This window comes from Rhinolophus ferrumequinum, chromosome 10 (assembly GCF_004115265.2).
Source record: "Rhinolophus ferrumequinum isolate MPI-CBG mRhiFer1 chromosome 10, mRhiFer1_v1.p, whole genome shotgun sequence".
Classification (NCBI taxonomy): domain Eukaryota; kingdom Metazoa; phylum Chordata; class Mammalia; order Chiroptera; family Rhinolophidae; genus Rhinolophus; species Rhinolophus ferrumequinum.
In genome coordinates this window covers 60,020,342-60,037,236 of record NC_046293.1, presented here as the reverse complement: position 1 = coordinate 60,037,236, position 16,895 = coordinate 60,020,342, and the positions used below count along the sequence as shown (strand labels likewise).

At 35.0% G+C, this 16,895-nt stretch overlaps 1 protein-coding gene across 5 annotated transcripts in view; it reads right to left on the bottom strand.

Annotated features, from left to right (window-relative positions):
- The window catches only part of USP15 (ubiquitin specific peptidase 15), a 113,944-nt gene extending 102,623 nt beyond the window's left edge, over nt 1-11,321 (bottom strand). For 4 of the 5 annotated variants that reach the window (XM_033116953.1, XM_033116957.1, XM_033116956.1 and 1 more), the window contains exon 1: nt 11,163-11,321. In XM_033116953.1, the coding sequence (XP_032972844.1) occupies nt 11,163-11,251 (89 nt within the window). In that variant the 5' untranslated portion in view covers nt 11,252-11,321. The remainder of the gene's footprint in view (nt 1-11,162) is intronic. The other variant, XM_033116954.1, reaches the window with a different exon arrangement.
- Between the last annotated feature and the right edge of the window lie 5,574 nt (nt 11,322-16,895).

Below are 16,895 nucleotides of genomic sequence, written 5' to 3'. Positions count from 1 at the left end.
AATAAATTATGTCATTGGTAATTTAACTTCCCAAGCCAGAAACCAAACTACTATCCTCTAGTCCTCTCTCACCCAATAACATCTAGTAACCAGATCTGTCCCTCTCCTCTTCATCCTCAGAAAAGTACCTTAGTTCTGTACCTCCCTCCCTCTCTCTATCAAGTTTTGGGGGCAGATTACTGTAACACCTGCCCAACTGTCTCTGTTTGAAGTCTGCCTGCTTCCAATTTGTCCTCCATTCTGCTGCCACAGACATTTTAAAAACACAAATATGATGTCACTCCTCTATTTAAATTAAAATTCTAGTATCACACAACAGACTATATAAATGCTTTATATTTATATAAAGTTTTTTGTATAAAGGGTTTTCACATTAATTAGTTGATCATTAGAGTAACTCTTTTCCTCTTTATTTAGCTGATGGGGAAACCAAACTTCAGAGGTTACTTGACTTACCAAGGTTAACACTACTAAGTGAGTATGCAGGGCCCGTTTTCAGTATGCACTCTAGTTTTCAGTCTCTAAAGTTCAATGCTCTGTCTACTATATTAAACTTTAAATTACATTTATCAAAGGTCTAAAGATGTAAGATGCTTAGTAAAATCGTATTTCCCTCTTTATGAAATGGTAAGCGTTCTCTTTATAAAGCAAAGTAGCAGAAGGATATCATGATGTATTACCAAGTTATAAATAAGAATTGAAATATTTATTTAAAAAGCACAATCTAGCCATTTTTATCTATTTTATTTATAAGAAAGTATTTTCAAAGTGGGGAATCTTTGGTAAATCTTAGATCTTTGCCTACCGGAAACTTAGTAGTAAAGCCCGAATGTTCATTCATACTACACCTATATGAGAGTAATGTTTTCACCTCAATTAAGACTAAATATACACTATCTTGCTTTTAAGAGGTTTTTTGGAGTTACGGGTGAATTTTTTTCATACTCAATCTCAATTTGTTTTCATGATTATTTCTGCTTATACATTTTCTCACCTGAAATCAGCCTTGAGTAGGTATGAATTCTAAATTTACTGTAGAAAAAGTACTAGACCAAAATTCTTTTTCTGACATTACCTGCTGTGAGGTGTTAGAGAAGTTACTCAGCACTAAAAACTCTAGGTTGTTCATCTTAGAAGTGGAAATTCATTCATTCAAAAAATATTTATTGAAGGTCTGAGTATATGCTATTCCATATGAACAGGCAAGGTCCCCATGTTCCTGCAATTCAGAGTCCAGTGGGGAGAGACAGTACGTAATTAAGATATGTAGGAAAATAGTGTGTTAAGTGCTGTGAAGGAAAAGTACAGGGACCTATAAAAACATATAAAGTAGCCCCTATTTATAATAAGGAAAGCCTCTTTGAAAAAGTAACATTTTAGCATATGAACAGAAGTTATTTCAGGAAGAGCAAGACAAAAAAAACCTATCTAGACTGAAGGAACAACATGTGCTAGGACCAGTACAATTCTGGGAGTTTGGTATGTTAGAGGGACTTACTAAATGAGGTTGGAGTTTATGACAAAGGGAGGAGAAAGCGAGCTAAGGCTGAAGCAGCAGACTGGGGCAAGATTATTCAGTGTGCTCTTAAGCTAATGATAAGGATTTTATCCTAAATGCAATGGAAAGCCACTGAAAGATTTTTAGAAGGGAAGAGATATAGTCTGATTTACATTTCATGAAGACCACTGGGAATATTTCACAGGATTCAAATATGTGTGAAATAATTAATAACTCAAAAACTTACATGAAGTTATGAGTACTTTAAAAGGTCTAAATTGTATGGTGCTAAATATTCTGAAGGTGTCAATAAAGACAATTTGTATGTGATCTACACAGAACAATTTTCAATGGCTCAAGAGGCTGGGTTAATTTCAGTACCCCAAATGAATGTGTTAATTTTCACAGTCCTCAAAGGCAGAAAAATTACATTAACAACTAAAAAGGCCAGAATTTTTTTTTTTGGGGGGGGGAAGATAGGAGAGTTTTAAAAGTTGTTTAGTATTTTTAAACACAAGAAGCAAATTTAAGAAAGATATATAGGGACCAATAAATAACTCAGAAATAGTCTTAGATATAAAGAAGCTTAAAGGTAGTATGGAGGAAACGAGGAAATACCAGCAGCACAATTTAGGAAACCACAGCGTTAGTGAATGTTGAGTGCATAGTTCTGTTGTTTTGATTAGTATATGTTCATGCTGACAACTTTCAGATAAGCAGTTCCTGCTTAATTGCCTAATATCGACATTAACATAACATTACTTGTATTTTTTAAATCTTACTTTTATCTCTGTCAAGTAGGCCTAAGACAGTCATCCTTTTACAACTAAAAAATACACAAAAATATTTGCCTAATCCAATGTATCACACTTAATCTCAGAATAATATGTATAACTATCCTGGGCAAAATTAATGGCATAAACAATTCTGGATATTAATTCACTCTATTACTAATCCTCTCATTTAATGAATTACTGTTTAAATTACATTCAAGTAGTAAAAGCATAAAACACTTTTTAATACTAAAGCAGATATTATACAGTATCTAGTATTTTAAATTATTATAAACCAGATATTTTGCTGAATTTTTTTTAGGTATAACAAACTAAAACTCAATTTCATTGTTTCAGCAAAACTTAACTAAAGAAAGTGATGATGTTCTTTTAAATAAACAAATGGCTTTCCCATTTATATCTTAATTTTTAGGTTTCAAGCATTTCCAACCTATTGTCTGCTGAGCACATTAAATTCATCAGTTAGCAAGAACTCATTGTTATGACCTCTTTTTACATCTAAACTAAGAGACAAATAAGGAACTCAAGAAGGAGGCCAAGTAAGACTGTGAAAATGAAAAGAAAACCCACAGAATGGGAGGAAATTTGGCTAATCATCTATTGGATAATGAAAATTTGTATCTAAAAAATATAAAGAACTCTTAAAACTCAACAAAAAGACAGATAACCAAATTTTAAAAATGGGCAAAGGATCTAGAAAGACATTTTGCCAAAGAAGATACACAAATGGCCAATATCATATATGAAAAGATGTGCAACATCATTAGCCATTAGCAAAACGCAAATCAAAACAACAATGGATACTTCTTTACATCCACTAAGACAGGCAATAACAAATGCTGACAATGATAGGGAGAAATCAGAACCCTCATACACTGCTGGTAGCAACATAAAATGGTGCAGCTGCTTTGAAAGAGAGACTATCAGCTCCTCAAACAACTAAACATAGGGACCCAGCAATTCCACTCCTAGGTATAAACTCAAGAGAAATGAAAACTTATGTACACACCTAACGTGCACGTGACTGTTCACAGCAGGATTATTCATAAGAGTCAGAAAGTGTCAACAACCCAAATGTCCATCAACTGATGAAGGGATAAATTCAATGAGGTATGTCCATACAATGGAATATTATTTGGCAATAAAAAGAAATTAAATACTGATATGTACAACAACACGGATGAACCTAAAAAACATTATGCTAAGTAAATGAAGCCAGACACAAAAGAATCATGTATTATGATTTCATTTATATGAAATACTCAGAATAGGCAAAACTATAGAACAGAAAGTAGATTAGGAGCTACCTAGAGCAGGGGGAATTGGGGAGAAATTGAGGGACTAATACGTAGGGGGTTTCTTTTAGGGATGATAAAAACATTCCAAAATTGATTTTGATGATAGTTGCACAACTCTGTGACTATACCCAAACCCAGCAAATTGTACACGTTAAGTGGGTGAATTGTATGATATGGGAATTATATCACAATAAAACTGTTATTTTTTTTAAATGAGGGGGGTGGAAGGAATAGATCTGGATGGATTTATTGGGGATGACTTCACAGAGATTGGTTTTGAGTTAGGTTTTGAAGTAAGCGAAAGTCAAGAATTAGTAAAATGTATTTGAAAAAACGTGAATGATATGTAAAGCCCTGCAAGGCAGGAATAAGTAATTTGCAGGAAATGGGAACCACCACCTGTATCAAAGCAGAGCTATATTAATTAGAAATGAGACTCCTAAGAATGTGAAACCAAGGAGACCCAGAAAATTCTACAGGTTCTTCATAAGGACAAAGACGAACATGGTGTTTTACTAATGTGACAAAGCTGTCACTTCTTCATTTCAGTACTTCCAAGTATCCATTCCTCAAAAAGTTGCTCCATACTATGGGTTTGGCTCTTTCACTCACAGGCAGACAGTCCAGTTTAAAATGCAGGCTTTCAGAATTCATTGCCTAGGTTGGACTCTCTGCCCTACCACTGCCCGAGTGTATGACCATGTGCACTTCACTCTGTACGCCCGTTTCTGTAACTGTAAAATAAGAATACTTATTTCAGACATGTAAAAAGCTCTTAACAGGGTAAACAAGTGGTAACCATATCCAAAATGACATGGTACATATAATTACTTAGCTACACCTCTCCTGAGAATCAAGTTTTTTCAGCTTGAAATCCATTCAAATTTATGAATATAAATTTTCCATCTATACCAAAGATAAATCTCTTGATTAAACTGTTAAACTTTGTCAAGCTGTTAAAATACATTGTTAAATAACATAAAACGATCCAAATTATCAAGTCTCTTTTACCACAATTATTTCATTTTTACTATTCTTAATCTTGTTTTTCACTAAAAGAACGTGATGCTCTTTTCTCTCAAGTAATTAATTTTGCCTCTAATGCTTCCAGGTTTTAATTTAATGGACTCTCTAAAACTTGGACTAGCCTGGTCTCAGAGTTACTCTTGGACTTGCTTGTGGGAGCCTTTGCTTTCTTTCATAAAGGAAGACCTTTCTACTTCTGCTAAATGATTCTCTTTAAGAATAAGGCAGTATTCACTAACATCTGGGTCTTCTCAAAGCTAAAAGGAGAGTGGAATGAAGTGTTAGTATTCTTAAGTCTCTTCCTCCTGGAGAAGTAAAAGTAGTCATTACCCTCCTTTTTATTTTTGGAGAGCTTTAAGGAAACCATGCAGAATCTTACTGCTAGAAGCGGTAAAGGTGTTCTACGCATAATGAAATACAGGTTAATGCTACAGATGTTTTCTGCCTTACGAGATATTACAATCTGATCTTCCCTACTTCTTTTTGAGGAGCCATTTTTGATTGTCCCCTCAGATACATCATTTCAATCTGTATTCAAAACTGAGGTCACTTACTACCAGTCTTATTCTTGGTTTCTTTAGTAGTAACTTCTGTGTAACCTGGATGATAAAACTGAAAGGAACTACATTCTCCTGTTTCAAAAATAGATGGAGAAAGAATCTGGAGAAATGACTTTAAGGGAATAAATATAAGGTACAGAGTGTGAATTACAGTGTTAACTGAGAAGATGAAAATAAAAGGCACAAACTGAACTGATATTACTCAACAAAGGAAAAAAAACTAGCAAATGTTGAAAAATTCTATATGGGGACCAAGAAGGAATAGTTTAATAGTCTAATGACTTAATGAAATACTGTTTGAGTTACACTGAGTAGTGACAGCATAGAACATTTTTAATACTAAGGAGATTAACATATTTAGTATTTCAAATCATTATAAACCTGATACTTAAACCAACTCTGAAATCATCAAGCATCTATAAAACGAGGTAAATAACAGCACTTACTTTAAAGGGTGCGTAAGTGTAAAGCATTTGGAATAGTGGCTGGCACAGAGCAAGCATTCAACAAATGTTCCCTAGGGGAATACGTGCAAATCAACTGATTTCTTTGAGTTCAGATGCCTTATGTATAAGAAAGGAATATAAATACATACTTTGATCCTTATTTTGAGAGTCAAATCAGATAATGTATGTAAACACACTGCTCAACTTTCCCCTTATCTCCCTGCCAATATATTTGATGGTTTCAATCCACTTTTATCAAAATCATGGCTTATTAATAAAGTGATTCTAAAAATGAGGGAAAAAAACACCACTCTACATTCATGTTATAAAATGGATACAACTACGGTAATGACTAACATGGAAAAACTGATTGTTCTACTAGCTGTGATGCAACTTGGACTGTCAGTTTCCAGGAAGTGTTGAAGAGCTATCAATACAGTAACGCATACCTTCGACTGTCTTACTTAATTCACATGTCTTTTGACTTTGAAAGTTTACTAAAAGAGTTATTTTTGGAAAGAAAATCAGTTGGTAAACATGGAATATAAAATACCAATCACTTATATTTGCATTTTCTGGGCTGGACTGTTCCTATGGATTCACAGTCCAAAAACAAAGCCTTATGTATTTGTGGCTTACTGTAAACCAGCATTTTTAAAATACAGTAAATACTAAAACAAATTATCCTACAAGCTCTTACTATCTGCTTGAGGTGTTATTTCTATAAAACTATATAAAAAGGAGCTTATGATTACCGATAAACAATTAAAATCCAAAATGTCACCAAAAAATGATCCCCGTTTCGTTTAAATGTACTATTGGATCAAAATAATATTTATTCTACAAATTCAGTTCATCACCTATTAACCTTTAAACATATTTTAATTTCCAGAAGCAAGACATTAAGATTTTCTACATATTGTATCATATCTAAACTGAAGAGCCACAAGAAACAAGTAGAGGGTAAAATGGTAGAATTGTGCCACTAAAATTAAATTGACTCCACTTAAAGAGAAAAAAAAAAAGTCAATTTTTTTCCTTTTTAAAGTGAAACCAGATTTTAAAATGCATCTTTAAAATAAGAGGGAGTGTAGTACAGTGATTTTTTTTTTTAGAGTCTGAATTAAAATTCCCGACTACTAAGATTCAAATCCCAGATACATCACTGTGTGAACACCTACCTCTCTGAGCCTAGGACTCCTATTGTGTCAAATGTGAATTATAGTACATTAACTTTCTAGTGCCCTAGAACTGTAGTGATAAGTAAATAAGTTAACATACGTAAGTACTTAAAATAGTACCTAGCACAGTGTTTTAAAATGTAACATTATAGGTCATGGGCCGACAGACTAAAAATTTTATTATACTTATGACTTATGTGCAAGCAAGATTAATAGCTGTCACAAAACTATTTTGTAAAAAGACCATTTATTTAACACTTTGCATGTGCTAGTGGGAAAATGGTATGGTTTAGAAAAATGCAAAGCATGAATATCACTAAAGAGATAAATAAAATCACTGACTAAAGCTCTGGATGATCTTGGCCAAACAGGGTCCATTAATCTTAGATTCATTAACAACTTAGAAATAATTTAAAAATTTACGAAAAGGCTTAAATTACGAAAAAAGTGTTTTTCTAAATTTTAAACAACTAAACCGTGAGACATATGCTTTAATGTCACTATTTCTGTCCTTAGTCTTACCAATTTACCAACACTGAAAAACAATTTTGCTTTCTGGTTTCATTTCCTGGAAATGATGTAATTATACCTTAGTTTAGTGGTAAACACTTTGGCACAACTAAAATTAATTAACAGTAACAGTAATGTAAAAACTTCTTTAGGATACATATACTAAAAAATTTGGAGTTCATACTGATTAACAGTGTCCCTCTACATTATCAACTGATTTGTGATTATAAGGTTATTTTCTGTTAGTGTGAATCAAAGTTGTGTAAACATAAGGGATCATATAAGATAAAGCCTCAAAGATTTCTAAGTGAAAGAGTAGGAAAGAAGGCTCTAAAACTGAAATCAATGTCTCCTGTCTAAAAACCTCATTGATCTGATGGACTGTTCCTTGGCAATTTATTAAAACAAAATATACACATTTTAAATGACTCTAAATAAAAATTAAAGTTCTCTCTGAAGTTACCTTAAACCTATTGAGTTACTAGGGTTTAAACAAAAATGACATGCAGAATTTAATTTGTAAAGTCGGCTACGTGGTACCATTAAACATACTCGCATATAAAAATTAGTGAAAATAATTGGTAAATAAATGACATTTAATAAAAATGGGAAATAAAGCAGATAGTTTCATTTATAGTTACCTGTTTGTTTATTCATAATAGGACTATTTTAAAAGAAATCTCCAAAGAAAGTATTCCATAGTCCACAACTTGTCTTTGTAACTCATTTATTTAATTACCATCCCCTTAATGAGGTTCCTCTGTTGCTAATATACTCACACTTAATGTGCTTTAAATAAATTTTCCTTTTGTCTCAGCTGGAGAAACCACTGTGTATTTGAAGATTAATTTATCTTTTATCCTAAGCTAAACAATTCTAGTTCTTTTATCCTTTTTCTATACTTCTAAATTCTAACAACCTTGTTCATGGTTTTCTGCCTCTGTCCTTGGAACTAAAATACAGAAACAGCATTGCGAGACACCTGCTTTCCTCCTCCTAGTGTAGATCAGTGTTACTTTCATACCTCACCTTTTTAAGAGGTATAACTCTCTTGCATCAATTTTGACTTTTTTGCGATTATAAAGTCTAGTACAAGCATATCATAAAGTTTGTGTCTCCTCATCTCAGACTTGTGTAACTTATTTTCATCTCTAGAAAGTCAGTTTGCAGGTAAAAATCATTCACTATTTACAAATAAACAGAAACTCTAGTATCCACGCAGAATCAAATCTTTATCCTTGTCCAGGTGTTAAGAGTTAGTTACCAGAATACAAGACAATCCTATCCACAAAGTGCTCACAACCTAGTTAATGAAATTTATTCATCTTAATACATGTGACTATAACATCAAACATCAGTATTAAACTTTCAAGAATAAATTTATGGTAAACCTACTATTTTTTCTCAATAGTCCAGTCTTTCCAAGACGGTTATATACATATACCAAGAAAATGTTCCTTTTGCATATGGCCCATTTTAGCTATAAGACAGGGTTTGCCAAATACCCATAAATGATTAATCCAAATAGTAAAAGAAAATTAAAAAGAGAAACAACTTTTTAATGAGTTAAAAACTAATTTTTAATGAGTTCCAAAAACATAAGCCCAAACAACAAATGATTAAGTATCTTTACCAGTTCTGTACTTAGGAATACATTATCAAATTTGTACTTATCAAATTATTGTCCCTAAAACTGAATCAAACTTTTGCTAAAACAAAACAAAAACACAAACTTCTGCTTTACATTACTTCCGTTTTTGACAGGTTTCACCTGCTAATTGCAAGTAAACTAGCTCACATATTAAACCAAACTGGTCTCTGCAACTCCTCAGTACTATCTTGCTCCTGTATTTTTCCCCCTTAAAATAAGCAAAGAAACCAATGTGAGAATAAATTCTACTGTTACCTAAATATCTGCGCTTCGGTTTCCTTCTCTTTAAAATAAAAACATCAAAATGTTCAAATTTATGAACTTCCTTTATTTACTCTTTAAAACGATTTGTAGTAACCTTGTCAAAAAGCAAAAATACTTTCATTTGAAAAATACTGTACCAAACTTTAAAAAGTTTAGTGCCTACAATAAACATACTGCTCCTATCATCATGTAGAGTCAACAATACCATTAATACTGATTATACCAAAAACATAACGATATTAAAGAGAATATCTATGTAAATGATATCCATATTTTAACTTAAAATAGATTTCTGTTTTATGAAAATCCACATTTATCTCTTTATAAGGTGGTAATAGGCTAGGTGAATTAAGAATTGTTAAGTGTTCTTCAACAAACAATAGCAAGGATTCATTTCATCTTTAACAATCCATAGGCCAAGGTGAACGTGTGTCCTAGGAAATGTCCAATTTCCCCACAGTAATAAACATCTCAAGAACACTCCAATATGAACAATAACATTTATTAAATAATATTTTTGCTCTAATGCAACAAATACACGTTTATGCCCTTGAGATCAGCATATAAACATAGTATGTAGCTATGTAACAAGTAGGAAAAAAGTATCAAGACTTAGATAAAATACTTAAATTCAAGTCCCAAGTCTGCTATTAGCTTACTTGAAAATGATCCTAACCATCACACCATTTTATCAGCATTGATGGCGATAAAAATGCAACTAAAATTTAATGTTATCTCATAAACAGAAAATCTTTTAACTATTTCATTGTATCAAGTTAAAACCCCTATAAAGAAATTATTATCGTCCATTTCATAGATGAAGATACTGAGGTGCAATGATTGAAATGAACTTTCCTCAAAGTCATACTGCAAGTTAAATGGTGGAACAGTGAGTCTTTCAGGTCTAAATCTTATGCTCTTTCTACTAACCCACGTTGGAGCACATGAAAAAACACTCTGTAATATATATACCACTGTTATGGTGATCATGAGAAGTGGAAATATTTTTTATTATAATAAAGAGGCACATTATCCTTCCTAATAAACAGAGCACCTTTTGTTACACATTCATATATTGAAGTTATTCTGGATGCCACTTGATATGGCCGACAAGTATTAAAATCTCTACATACTTCCTCCAGTATTTTAAGTATACCCTTTGATATTTTATAAGTTTGTATATTAACAAGTGACTTAAGCCTCAAGTGGACTTATCTACTTTTTGCAGGCCTATGTTATCCTTCAACCAGGAGGGAAGGGCTGCACTTCTAAGAAACGCTGCCGGTTTCTACCAAGCCTCTACTACAGCACAAGACCACGTGGTATCTCATAAGCCTAAGGTTTCCTACTCCTTCCTCTCCCTCCTTTTGACAAGGAACTGGAAACTAAGGTTTCCTTCTCTTAAGTGGCTCCCTGACACATGCCACCTGTGTAGTACGAACCGAACCGCAAACACCCTGCAGCCTGCCTCCCGGAAGAATACAAGAATCAGAATAATAGGGAACTTGGATGCCGACAATGCCGGGAAAGGAAATGACTGCATAAGTAAAGCGGGTGAGATAGTGATAAGCCGCGGGACCAGGACCTGTCAAACATCAAGAAATTCACGCTGAGCCACTGTAACCTATCCTTCGGGAAAGGCCTTAGGTGGGAGCGGCACTACGGAAGGAAGGAGGACGAATAGAACTACACGAGCCGCCACTGCCGCTCACCGTAAGCCTCTCGGCCTGTCTCGATAAGCCACGAACCCTGACCCTCATCTCGGGTCCAATCTTCGCCCCAACATTTCCGGAGTGGCCAAAATCCTGCTGCCCAGGGCGGCCGCCGCCGGACCTGCCCGCACCTGTCACTAGCGAAAGACACCAGTCCGCAGTTCCTGCCCAGTTCCCCACCATCCTCGAGCAATCGCGGCCACCTCAACCCCTTTCCCTCACCAGGTGTCCCCTTTCCGCAGCGAGGTTTTGAGCAGCGACGCGATGTCAGACCGCTGGATGTCCAGATCCGCCGCTCCGCCTTCCGCCATCTTCTTCCACTAGCGGCAGCGGAGGCGGCAGCGACGGCGGCGGCACGCCCCGGAGCATTGTGGGAATGGCGTCCCGGGGCCCCTCCCAGTCAGCAGGTCGAAACCAAAAGAGATGTAAAGGGGGGGAGCTCCTTCGCCCTGAGGGCGGACTGAGTGCAATGCCGTGGTCTGCTGCCCCCCATCGGCCCTCGCTCGTCCAGCATCTCGCCTTGGCCTCCCGCCCCGGGACCGCCTGGTTTCAACTGTCCTCGGTGGGGCTTCGGTCCTCTCTGGCTTGAGCGGTGCCACCGCCCCGTCCATCCTTGACTTCAGCCCTCTCCTCCCTCTTTCCCACAGACGCCTGAAAACCCCTATTTGCGCATTCATTCACGCTTGAGGGAAGGGTCGGTTAGGGTGGGCGGGGTGGGGGACGTGGGGACGACCAAGATATGGCAGAAATTTTAACAGCCCCGTGACTAGTCATTTCGTTGCGAGTCACAGAACCCAGGCTCGGTTTGGCTCAAACAAAGAACAATCCGAAACCGAACGTTTCGCTGCAATGCCCTTCCTGGGCTCCTTCCTGCGCTCCTACTCCTGCCGTAGGTGGAGAGCTTTTATAAGCTTTTTGAGACGCCTCCCCAGGCACACCCAGGTTGCTAAGCTGCAGTGAAAAACAACTTCCAGTTCCTGGAACCCGGTGTAAAATGTGTGTCGAGTAATGCCAGGTACTAAAGGAAAAGAAAACGTGCAAGAAACCCACTCTCCTGGATGTCATAAAGTAGCATTTTATTAGCCACATCTTCCTATGGTGTGTACACCTGGAACTAGGTAATAATACCAACTTTGATTTGAAGCCAATTGTTAACAAATGAGGAAACTGAATCTCTCAAAAGTCAAATGCCAAGGTCACAAAGAAGAGACGCAAGTATATAACCCAAGTTCCAAAGCCCGCGTGCTGTTTAGTATCAACTATAGCACGCTCACTACTTCTTATGAGAGCCTGAACTATAATTTAAACTGGGCTACACTGGAGCCATTTTTTTTTTATCTCTGTATACCTGGTGGCTAGCACGGTGCTGCCTAATATATAACCATCTAAATAATTGTTTAATAAGTTAATGGTGGCAAAACCGCGTATTTCCAAGCATAAGATGTACAGACATTTTACTGTAACATAAATCATGTGAAAAGTCTAAAAGATGGATAAGAATTCCTGCATGATGTCTCGTTTCCCCATTTTTAATGTCTATATTAGCTCATTTGGTGGGAATGCAGTAAAAGTGGGTGTAATTATGCTAGTAAGAAGTACTGAACCCTTCCAAATTAAAGTATTGGCATTATGATTTTTGTATGTTAGCATCATGATTGCTTATTTTCTTCATTATAATACCATTTTGTATTATCTTGTCATCCTTAATTTCAGAGTCTAAAAACAGCTTCCATTTGCTATTTCTTATCTTTTGACAGGTTCAAAAACTAGAATTTTTCTAACCATGAGTGCCGTCAAAGGTCACATTTCCCCCTTTCCCAGACAACCTCTGAAAGAGAGCAAAGTAATTTTCCAAAGAGAGACAACATGATTTGGGAAGAATACTGGAGTCATAGGAACATGAGTTCAAACCTCACCTGAACCTCTAGCTACAACATACTTACCTTTTATTTCATTTTTAAAGTTAGGGGTAGTAATACTTACCTTAAAGGATTTTTATGAAGATTAAGTGAAACAATATGTGTTTATTGCCTGGGACATAATAACCAACCAATAAATACTACTGTTGTTTACTGATGATAGGATGAATTGTATAGTATATAAATTATATCTCAATAAAGCTGTTGAAAACAATCATTATAAACTTTGAAGGCAAAACCATCCTCTATATCATTTTACAAACATAACATAATTGAGAAGTGGTGCCTCATACACTCTGTTGTCCAGTTTCTTTTTAAAAAAATGCATTTTTGAAATGTTGACGCCTGTATCCATGCAACAAAGTAAAATAAACTTTTCTTCATTTGTATCATATTCCAAGCAATGAGTTAATTGGATATAGATGTGTAAGTTCAATGTCAATTTGAATTATAGATCAGATTTATGAGGTCATTTTGTAGACCTAAGTATTTGCTTTCAGGGTTAGGAAAGAAATAATAGTTACAGTATTTTATTTAACAAACACCTACAGAGTACCAAGCCTAGTTTTAAACACTTTAAGGTAGTAACTTGAGCCTCATAGCAACACTATGAGGTATTATTATTTCCATTCTGTAGGTGAAGAGTTGAGGCAGGTGGCAGAAACCAAATTTGAAACCAAGCAGTCCAGCAGCCAGAGTCTAGAAGTTTGGATAGGCTTTTATTTTTCTGCTAAACTTTATGGTCTTAATTATAGCAATCAACTTTCTAGTGACCTCAGTCTACTAATTTTTGGAAATTCTGCTTATTTGACTTATGCTGCTCTACCCTCGATTATGAAGAAAAATAAGATGTTCATAAATACTAGATTGGTTAGGGTCCACATCTGCATTGAAAAACTAAGTAGATGATGAGAAATGTTACTTTCCCTCAAGTCACACAGAAAATTGAGTATAAGCCAAGGATTACATCTGCTTATTTGGAATGCATATTCTTCATTGACGCTTGCCTTGGTTAACTTTATAAGAACATAGTATTTGCTTGGTAATTGTCATTAACTTCTCAGGTTCTCTGTATCTTTCTTGACCGTTAACAACTTAACTTACAGCTTTGACAAGGGAAAAGGAGCATGCTGAGTACTTCAGAAAGTAGGTTTGGTATGAACAAAGTGCACCTTACATAAAGTAGAGTAGGTTTTGAAGTTAGTCTAGAAAGGATCTTCCAAATAATTCTCCTCTCTGCTCACCAATACTTCTTCAGAAAGGTTCTTGTATTCAACAATCAAGAGATAGGAGTTCAAATGTAAACACTGTTGGAAAGAGTAAGCTTAAAACTAAGGTTCAAAGTAGGTCTGGTTTTCAGCCAGGGATGGACCAGAGAAAGAAATAATTTTTTTTAATAAATAAAATAAATAAATAAATAAAAATAATTTTTTTTAAATAAAGCTGAGTGGTAGAAAGTACAAAAGAGAATTCTAAGACGAGTTTTACCTCCTTCACAATTTTGGTTGGTGCTGGCTGGTTACATGAGCCTAAGGAAAAAACTGCCAGAATCAGCACATCCTCTGAAAGAACAATGATTGATGACCTACCGTGTTTCCCCGAAAATAAGACGTAGCCGGACAATCAGCTCTAATGCGTCTTTTGGAGCGAAAATTAATATAAGACCCGGTATTGTATTGTATTATATTATATTATATTTATTATATTATATTACATTATATTATTATATAAGACCGGGTCTTATAGTAAAATAAGACCGGGTCTTATATTAATTTTTGCTCCAAAAGACGCATTGCAGCTATTGGTGCGGCTAGGTCTTATTTTCAGGGAAACACGGTAGCTGTCTATTTCTTAACACTTCCTATCTTTGGTTTTCAGAAACCAGTTTCACTTTTTCTTTCCACTTTGTGTTTCCTCTACAGTTATTCCCTCCTCACCCCCAATTTTATTCACTGCTCTAAACCTTTCTCTCTTTTTAGTAATTTTGTAACTGTTCTTTCTTTACTAGCTCTCTGAACAGCTAAAAGGCAGTGGAGAGGTGGGGGAATAGTGTAAACACCCAAACAGCATGTAGTAAAGTGCTTAATCTGCTAATGATATTTTGAAACATGAGACATGAATAAAAATTGTCAGTGTCAGGATGCAGTTTTTAAAAACAAACAAATAATATAGAGGCTCCTTATTTCAGACAAATGTTAGAGCCTGATAAAGACGAAGAAAAAGTAGTGAAATGAATACAGTGTCTTGTACAAAGGGAGAGTATACTTGGATTTGGACTCTGGCTCAGTGCCAATAACTAGCTGGGTGACTTAGGCCAAGTTATTTAATCTCTGTGAGCATTAGTTTTCTCATTATAAAGTAAGGTGATTAGACTCTTCCAGGGCTGCAACTCAAATGCCTGCGAGGGTTAGATAGAGTTAGTGTGAATGGATGAAGCCCACCTGTTGTAAAATAGTAAGGAATTGTGGCAACTCTGACAAACTGTCTGCCCCAACTAAAGCTATTCAAATTAAAAAATTAGAACAAACAAAATTATAGTTTTTACCCTAAAGGACCTGGAAAGTTTGATTTTAACATGAGCATGAAGCCTGTAAATTGATTGATCCCAGTCTCTTCCCTTTTTTGTAAGCACACACAAAATGCTATGAAAGCAGCACTACCCTGAAGGTTGATGTCAGTCTACCATCTACTAGATACTCACGGAATGATGATAGATAGAGCTAAACTGAATTGAATCAATAAATAATAAAATAGTCTTATAGGTCTAGAATTATAACAAAAAAAAATCCTGAATAGAAAGTCCTAGATACCCTGTTTCCCTGAAAATAAGACCTAGCAGGACAACCAGCTCTAATGCATCTTTTAGAGCAAAAATTAGTATAAGACCCGGTCTTATTTTACTTATTTATAATACATAAATAAGTAAAATAAATAAATATTTATTTATTTATAAATAAATAAATATTTTATTTAATAAATAAATAAATAATATTTACTATAAATAAGTAAAATAAGACCGGGTCCTATATAATTAATAATAATATAATAAAATATAATATAATACTGGGTCTTATATTAATTTTTGCTACAAAAGACTCATTAGGGCTGATTGTCCGGCTAGGTGTTATTTTTGGGGAAACAGGGTATGTAAAATGAAATGTACTTGTATGGTGGGAAACTTTTCCAAGAAACAGTTGGGATATCTTGTCCAACCAAGAGTGGTGTAGAGCAAATCAAGTTTGATAGTAGGGAAAATATGCATGTGTTACATTTTAATTATTTGTTATTTATATTTCTTGGCAGATATCAAGGTTGATAAAGAACCATTTCATGAAAGAAATGGAAACGTTAAGCAGCCTCTGGATCTTTTCCCAAGCTTCATAATAATGGCCAGACTTTAGAAAGCTAAATCATTTCAAGCATGCTGATCTTTTCTTTTAAAGGACAAGTTAAATTAAACAAAATATTGATCTTAACTTTACATACTTGATCATTTTTACTTATACCAGTTTCGTTCAACAGTTAAAAAATATTTTCTTTATGCTCATGGAACTTAGAAATCTGCACATCAAAGTGAAATAGAGGGTTGTGTAATGATCCAGTGATTCTGCAACTGTATAGATTCCAGAGAGATTAACTTTGTTTTCTCCCAAGAGAGGACTGAATTATTCAGACTTCTTATTTGGACAATCCTTCTCTTTATTTTGGCTTAGATAGCAAAAAGATTTAAGCTGCTTACAAAGAGTTTTAGAACAATAGCAGGGCTTAAAGAATACCTCTATGTGCCGGGAGTGATATAAACAGTGTATGAAACATTTTTCATGATGTTCTCTTCCTGATGTCTCTAAGCGGTAGGGCATTACAGACCCTATTAAAGGTCTGTTAGAAGACATCAACAACAATGATAAAACAAGTCTAGTGATTTAAAAAAATATTTACCATTGCTTTTTGTTGTTAGCCAGTATGTTTCTTTTGGCCCTTTAGAACTATGTCAATTTACAGATTTCTAAAATTATTCGTGGCCCAAGTCCCCTAT